Source organism: Anopheles gambiae, chromosome X, assembly GCF_943734735.2.
Source record: "Anopheles gambiae chromosome X, idAnoGambNW_F1_1, whole genome shotgun sequence".
Classification (NCBI taxonomy): domain Eukaryota; kingdom Metazoa; phylum Arthropoda; class Insecta; order Diptera; family Culicidae; genus Anopheles; species Anopheles gambiae.
In genome coordinates, this window is record NC_064600.1 from 26,806,500 (window position 1) to 26,814,718 (window position 8,219).

The 8,219-nt window shown below is 47.2% G+C and overlaps 1 protein-coding gene across 1 annotated transcript; it reads left to right on the top strand.

The window, feature by feature from the left end:
- The first annotated feature begins 269 nt into the window (after positions 1–269).
- Positions 270–2,512, top strand: LOC133391848 (putative nuclease HARBI1). The gene is made up of 3 exons (XM_061648328.1): positions 270–874; positions 949–1,026; positions 1,104–2,512. Exons 1-3 carry the CDS (start codon positions 506–508, stop codon positions 1,629–1,631), a joined length of 975 nt encoding a protein of 324 aa, XP_061504312.1. The 5' UTR covers positions 270–505; the 3' UTR covers positions 1,632–2,512.
- Positions 2,513–8,219: the final 5,707 nt, after the last annotated feature.

An 8,219-nucleotide genomic window follows, 5' to 3' on the forward strand; every position in this document is an offset into this window, starting at 1 on the left:
CCGAAATACAAATTTTTACTCCAAATTTCCACACCCGTAAATCTGATGCTACCGGGGTGGGGGGGGGGGGGGGGGGCAAATGTACACACAAAAACACGATTTTAAAAATTCACAAAAATTCACCGTAACCGTGCAAATAGACATAGAGCGACAACGTCGCGCGCGACGACGTCGCGCTGAAAGTCCATATAAAAAAATGGGGTATTTTTTTCATCGGGAGCAGAAAATAGCTCAGTTTTTGACAAGGTAAATTGTATTGTATCATATATCTTGGTCTACGCGTTTTATGCGGTGCTGTCATTAATTTGTCGGTCATTGTCATTGTCATTGTCGGTTAAATAAATATAAACAAAATCAAATTGAAAAAAACCGTATTCAGGTGAGTGTTAGTTTAATTTACAAATTATGTAGAGAACGTAAATGAGTTTGGAATATTAGATTAAACGTTTAACTTTTTTGAAGACTTCTCCAACACGCAAAAACAATATAGCAAAGCCTATCTTAAATGGATGAGCGATACAAAATTGCGCTGTTAAATTGGACTGAAGCGTGGGCCAATGTCGCTCGTCTTCATATTCTCCAGCAAAGAAGACCGACAACACGCATTTGGGCAAGACCAATGCTGCTGGAAAGAAATCAGAATGCAAGCCAGTTAATGCGTGCGATTCTGGAGGAAGAGCTTGACAATACCGCAATAAATTTTATTCGGCTAGTGAGAGAGGACTTTGCCTATCTGTTGACGGTTATAACACCCCGCATCCGTAGGCAGGATACTTACATGCGAGATGCTATTATACCAAAAGATAAACTGATTATAACGCTAAGATTGCTGGCTTCTGGTGATAGCTACAAAAGCTTGGAATACGCCTATCGAGTAAGTCATTAATTGAATATTGTGAAATTGAAGTAAATTAATTATTGTTGCAATCTTATTTTATCACATCATAGGTATCAGAACAATCGATATCATTGTTCATCCCAGAAGTGTGCAACAGTTTGCTAATTTATCTTCGCAAATATGTAAAGGTTCGTAAAAATAAATTACAATTTTGCTTATTAATTCGATACTTATTTTAATTATGTTTCTAAATGTCTTATTACAGCTTCCGTCAACACAGCAAGAATGGCTTACGGTGTCGGATGCATTCAATGCCAAATGGAAATTTCCCCATGCTATTGGTGCCATCGATGGAAAGCATGTTGCCATAAAAGCTCCTGCCAAAAGTGGAACAGAATATTACAACTACAAACAGGTTTTTAGCATTGTGTTGTTGGCAGTTGCAGATGCTGACTGCAATTTTATGTTTGTTGACGTTGGGTGCAAGGGTCGCATATCAGACAGTGGAATTTTAAGGACCTCTCGTCTTTATGTCATGCTTGAAAGAAAGGAATTAAATATCCCAGAGGCGGAACCGTTACATCAAAATTCATCCATCAGAGTCCCGTATATGCTCTTGAGAGACAAGGCATTTGCGTTAACGGACTACTGTATGCGACCTTTCGGTGGTGTTACAGAGAGTGGTTCAATTGAACGTCTTTTTAACGAACGTCATTCTCAGGCACGAAGGGTTGTTGAAATGGCATTTGGGATACTCAGTGCAAGGTTTAGAGTTCTTCGGAAAACTATATAACTAAATCCAGAAATGGCCAGCTTGATAGTACTCGCTACAGTATACCTTCATAATTTTATTAGAAGAACTGCATTAACGAGGAGAGAGAGATGGGATAACGAGGAACTCAACCATAATTTCACTGCTTTGCGTGGAATAGTTCCTCGTACAACCAACGAACTTTTGCAAATCCGTTTACATTTGGCAAATGAATTTGCAAACGGTTGTATATAATATATTGCCTTTAAAGAGGGTTTCATGTGTTCTCATAGTTGTGGGACACTTTTTTGTCACTTCTTCTGGGTAGTGAACTTTATGTTATAGGAATTGGACTCTATGGTACCTTTTTTAAACAGACTCATAGGAAATTTCTCTTGGATTTGTTCAAAAAAGGGTGCGTTAGAGTCCAATTTCCATCACATAAATTTCATTTCACTACAGAAAGTATGATTCAAGTGTCCCATGACTATGAGAACCCTTGAAAAATCCTGTTATACATAAATATTAATAAATTACACAAAAGAACATGACAAAATGACAAATGAGTTTTTATTAATTAAAATTGCTTCTATCTTTAGTGATGCAAAAATCTGGAGTCCGCTCTGACTCCGGAAGGTCAGCATTATCCGGAGTCGATCAGAATCGTCCGAAATCGGTAGGAATCGGAGTCGTCCGGAGTTGGCCTTCGACACAATAAAAAATAAAAAAAACACAACGAAATGAAATGGCTGTTCAAAAGTCATTGTACCTGACGGCTCCTGTTGACTCCAATAAACTCCGTTTCCGGATGATTCCGACCAACTCTTGACGAATCCGGATGACTCCGGACGACTCCGACTCCGCGCAGAACTGGTGATTCGAATTTTGTCGGAGTCGCTATCGTAACAATAGCTGGAGTCGGATCGGAGTCGTGGGTGTGCTATATATATATATATATATATATATATATATATTAATATATATATATATATATTAATATATATATATATATATATATATATATATATATATATATATATATATATATATATATATATATATATATATATATATATATATATATATATATATATATATATATATATATATATATATATATATATATATATATATATATATTATACTGCATATAATCATTTTAGGCGTCAGCTGTTAAGTCAGCAAGGAAAGTAATATAAGTAATTTATATAAGTAATAAGATACCCCTGTATTGTGTTCATTTCCATGCCCGAACACATGGACTTTATATTAAGTAGTCGTGGCAATCAAAACAAGTCGTCCCGATCAAGCCGGTTCTAGCCGCTTTCGATTATTAATGCAGATTAAGTCTGATGAAGCCAAGCTCCGTGATTGACATGAGTCTTATTATTTTATTTCCGAGGATCGTAGCCTTCTTTCTCAACGAAGCGCGCAACATTCTCTTCTGCAATCATGCACTGGAATCTCACTAGCATCGCTTTCTGTCGCTTTGGCGACCAATCCAGCATACCAGCGTACAGTGGTACCAATTTATTCTCCTCCCCAGCCGATCGCAATTCCATAGCAGTTTGCGAAACATTCGTTAGCGCCGCCAACACTTCCTCATTGTATTTCAAATTGGCTTCATGCCAACGACGCTTGGGAGCAACGGACGCAGTCTGAGGACGAGGAGTTGGTGGTTTGGCTGGCTGCTGGCTGGTTTGGCTGACTGGTGCAGACTGATCAGGTGTAGAATCAGCCATGATGATGACATTTTTTTGCATAGCAGTATCGGTGGATTGCTGAGGTGAGCAGATGTGTCGTATTGGTAGCGTGTTGTCTTCCAACTAAAAACGAAAAAAAACGTTACTAAAATAGTTCTATCTTACGATAATCCTTCAAAATGTTTCTTACCGTATCCATCCTTGCGCCACCGTCTGAAGTTGCTTGGAGGAATGCCATTGCTTCATAAGCGAACCACTTGGGTCGATAAACCTCGGCAGATCCTGAAATATGAACAAAAAGTTTAAAATGTAAATAATAAAAAAAATCAAATAAAGATCAATAAGGATAAATTAGTGAAACTTTACCAGAACCGGTCACAAGGCTGCTCTCATAGAGCTTCTTGTAGTGCCTGTAGGATCCGTGGAGTGACCGCCACTTCTCACGTACAGTGGCGGTTGGTATTCCAAGATCTTGCCCAATCGTCTCCCAAGCAAATTTAGCACAATTTCTTGCGGCATTTCAATAGTCAGAAATATAATTTTAAAGTTCAATTAATAAGTATGTCTACCCTTTCCTAATTCTAATTAATCTGACCCGAAAGATACTGACAACTGATGATTAAACAAATACTACCAAATGATGATAATGCATACATATACAAGCCATTGATTAATTGATGCTATGAATAAGATTAGCAAGTGTAATTAGTGTCACTAAAGCGAGATTACAAATCATGCTGCAATAAAGATACAGTGACAGGTACAAAAGCTAATACACTAAAAGCAATCATAGACAAACATACATATACATTGCAATCTAATGTTCAATACCTTGAATGCTACTTCCTGTTGCGTTTCTTTTCGATTAGAGGCCATTGTTTGTTCCGGCAAATCGCATTCGTCATGGGCACACGTTTGTGTTTTCAACTAGTGGAACAGACGATTGGATAGGTGGTCCCAAAATATTGTCGGGCGCGACGTTGTCGCTGTATGTATATTTGCACGGTAATTCGATCGGATGACACTATTTACAAGTAATTTGGGTGCTCTGAACACGATTTTGTTGTTTTCGGAGCGATCCGCGGTCGTTTTACACACTTTTTCACGCAGTGTTTACGGAGCGTGTTTACACATGTGCTCATACTTCGGCTACCCAAGCAACACTACACAGGGATAACTGGCTTTTTTTATATCAATCGGGTTGTTTTATTTATAACAGTTCATACATGCGTGTTATTTAACCCAACCCTCGCCGAAACCGCCCTTTTGCCCCGCGAAGGGTCTAAAGGGGGTTGTTATGCTCATTTGAGCAACCTTAATCCGTGCATAGCGCACCAGTCTGATTTATTTTTCAAAATTCATTCTTCCTTCTAATTCAAATTCTTCATATGTGCCTGTTGAGGCCTTCCTCTTTACACCTCCTTCCTGTTTATTGGCTCATCCTACTGGGAGGACAACTCAGCCTCAACCGCGGCTGCGGCCTCGGCTTCGGTCAGCCCTACGCGGGGCACCTCAGCTGCCATTGTCACCGCTTCTGAAGGCAGAGCTGCATCGGCTGCTTGACGATCTCCAATGTCGTCGTCGTCATCGCTGTCGTTAGCTGGAGCTGGTCGATGTGTGCCGTGCATTTCAGCCCGGGCTGCGCGCTGTCGTTCCCTTAGCCTCGCCACCGCAAGACGGTTAACCTCCCGTCTCCGCTCAGTCCTTGGTGAGGGCGGTGGTGGGGGCGGGCGTTCTGCCTGTCGCTGCTTTTTTGCGGCTCTTCTGACTGCGTTGCGATTGTCATTATACCGCCGCAGCCTCTCCTGTCGAAGGACGTCAGCGTTTCGGAGCTGGGCGTTGTCGGCAAGTACGCCCTGCTCGAACAAGGACGTGCGGTAGTCGTCCCATTCGCGCTGAAGCACTGACGTTATCTGCTGGGCAGCCTCGCAGACGTTGCTCCAATTCTGCTGACTCTCGAGCATGTAGGCCAGCAACGTGTCCGGATTGACGCCGTTCATCAGTTGCTCGCGAACATCGGCGAAGCGCGGGCACGAGAACATCGCGTGTTCGGCGCTCCCCCGTACGCCGGGGCAATGCGTGCAGTCCGGGACGAGGTGAATTTCATGTCAGCGAGATACTCACGGAAAAATCCGTGACCGGAGATTATCTACGACAGATGAAAATTCACCTCTCCATGCTTCCGCGACTGCCATGCACCGATGTCCGGAATGAGGCGGTGCGCCCACTGGACGTAACCGCTGGCTTGATGACTAGCCGCGTCGCTGTCCCAGGTAGCCTGCCACTCGGCGATGGTCCTATCGCGTTCCTCCTTCCTTAGCTGCGCGCTGCTTCCAGTCCCACGGGGGCTGTGCACCCTGGTGTCCTCGCGGATGGCTCTGCAGATCGGCAGTAGACCCGCCAGCAGCACTGCGGTCTCGTACCGAACCGTCCGGAACGTCCGGGCCACGGCGATGGCTGACTTGCGCTGGACTCGCTCCAGCAACCTGCGGCACTCGCGAGTGTTCAGCGCCTCGTGCCATACAGGTGCGGCGTAGCGCATCACCGAGTCAGCCACCGCTGCCAGAAGTCGGGACTTTGATATCTTCGGCCCCCGGTGGTTCGGCATGAGTCGACCGACCGCCTGCGCGGTCTGATCCGCCCGCTGCGTCACTGCAGTCACATGCGGCAACCAGGATAAGTGGTCGTGGACCAACACGCCCAAGTGCTTGATGTGACGCGAAAAAGGTACTGCTACTCCTCCCACGTTGATGGTAATGTGGCTTGGAGGTTGCTTCAGACTTGAGATAATCGTCATCTCCGTCTTAGCTGGTGCCAGCTCCAAGTGGTGCTGCTGCATCCACTGGTCGACTGCTGACACCGCTGCCTCCGCCACTGCTGCAGACTCCTCCGGCGTCCTACCCGGGGCCAGGACGACGAGATCATCGGCGTAGCCAATGACCTTGGCCTCGTCGGGTAGGGGAATCCGCAGCACCCCGTCTTACATTACGTTCCACAATGTCGGGCCCAGTATGGACCCTTGTGGAACTCCCGCGCTGACGCAACGTACGACGGGTCCCTCGCTGGTGTTAAAGATGAGCTCCCGATCCGTGAAGTAGGACTGCAGTATCCGCAGCAGCCCTGAAGGGACCCCCTTTTCTCGCAACGCATTGGCGATCGACTGCCAGCTGGCAGTATTAAATGCGTTGCGGACATCCAGCGCAACCACCATCAGGCATCGCTTGTCGCGATTATTGGTCCGGCCGAACGATCGGGCCGCCTTGCCTGCGTCCACCAGACTTTGGATGGCACTGATGGTGGATCGTCCGCGACGAAAGCCGTACTGCGCGTCCGAGAGCTGCGGTGAATCCGGGTCCTCGAGGTGTCTGTTGAGGCGGTTGAGGATAAGCCGCTCCAACACTTTGCCTAGTGCGTCCAGCATGCACAGTGGCCTGTAGGAGCTGCTTTCTCCGGGGGCTTTGCCTGGCTTGGGCAGCAGTACCAAGCGCTGCCGTTTCCACTGTTGCGGAAACGTACCAGTGTTGAGGCAGTCCTGGTACACGCGGCAGAAAACCCCCGGGTACTTCTCAATCGCGACCTTCACCGCAGCATTGGGGATCCCGTCCAGTCCTGGCGCTTTCCTGATAGCCATATGAGCCGCGATCTCCTGCAGCTCTTCGGGGGTCACGCGATAAAAATCGGACGCTCCCGAATCGACATCGTCGGTTTCCGGCCAATAGACCGGTGGGTGGGTGGGGAACAGATCGGTAACGATCCGTTCCAGCTCGACCGGGTCTGTCTCAGGCGGTACACGACTGCCGCGCAGATGAGACAGAACTACCTGATACCCCACTCCAAACTCGTTCTCCTCGGCGATGTCTATAAGCTTGGCGAACTCCGCACGTTGCCTGCTTTGATGGCTTTTTCTAGCCGAGTCTTCGCAGTCCGGTGCTCAGCTGCGACGAGACTCCTCTCCTGCAGATCGGTGGTTAGGCGCATCCGCTCACGCGCCGCAATGCACTCATTTCGCAGCTCTTCGATTACCGGTGACCACCAATAGACGTCGCGATGTTGATGCTGCAACACGTTGGGGGCCCGCTGCATGACAATGTCGCACGCGTCGACCATTGCGTCGACTAGGCCAGCGTGTGTCGTCGCTTGTTCCGCGAAGTTCACGTCCTCGAGAGCAGAACGGAAGCTGTCTACGTGGAACTGCGTGGTAATCCATCGCCTACCAGCGCAGATAACGCGCTGCCGGCCGGCTGACGGACCACCATTCGACAACCCGCGGGAATGTTGTTCCGCTTCCCCAACGCTGTATGTAATCAATTGATGATCGGACCGGGCAAACTCGTGCACCTCCCACGTTTCTGGCCGAGCGATGGACGGAGTGGCGAAGCAGACGTCAATGACGCTGCTGGTGGCCACTCCTCTGCCAATGAACGTGGGTTCATTCCCGGAGTTGATTACCTGTAGCGGAACGCTCTGGATAAGCTGCAGCAGATCTTCACCTCTCTGGCTGTTCCTGGCACTACTCCACTCCGTGTGCCAGGCGTTAAAATCGCCGGCGATGACGACCTGGGAGTGGGTTGATGCCTCCACAGGGATAACTGGCTTGTGGCCGCCAAGCGTTCATAGCGACGTGGCTTTTTGATCCTTCGATGTCGGCTCTTCCTATCATTGTGAAGCAAAATTCACCAAGCGTAGGATTGTTCACCCTTTCAAGGGAACGTGAGCTGGGTTTAGACCGTCGTGAGACAGGTTAGTTTTACCCTACTGGTGTGTGCTTATAGTCGCTATCTTAACGGAATTCCTGTGCAGTACGAGAGGAACCACAGGTACGGACCACTGGCTCAATACTAGTCCGACCGGACTTTGGTATGACGCTACGTCCGCTGGATTATGCCTGAACGCCTCTAAGGTCGTAGCCAATCCGAGCTGATAGCGC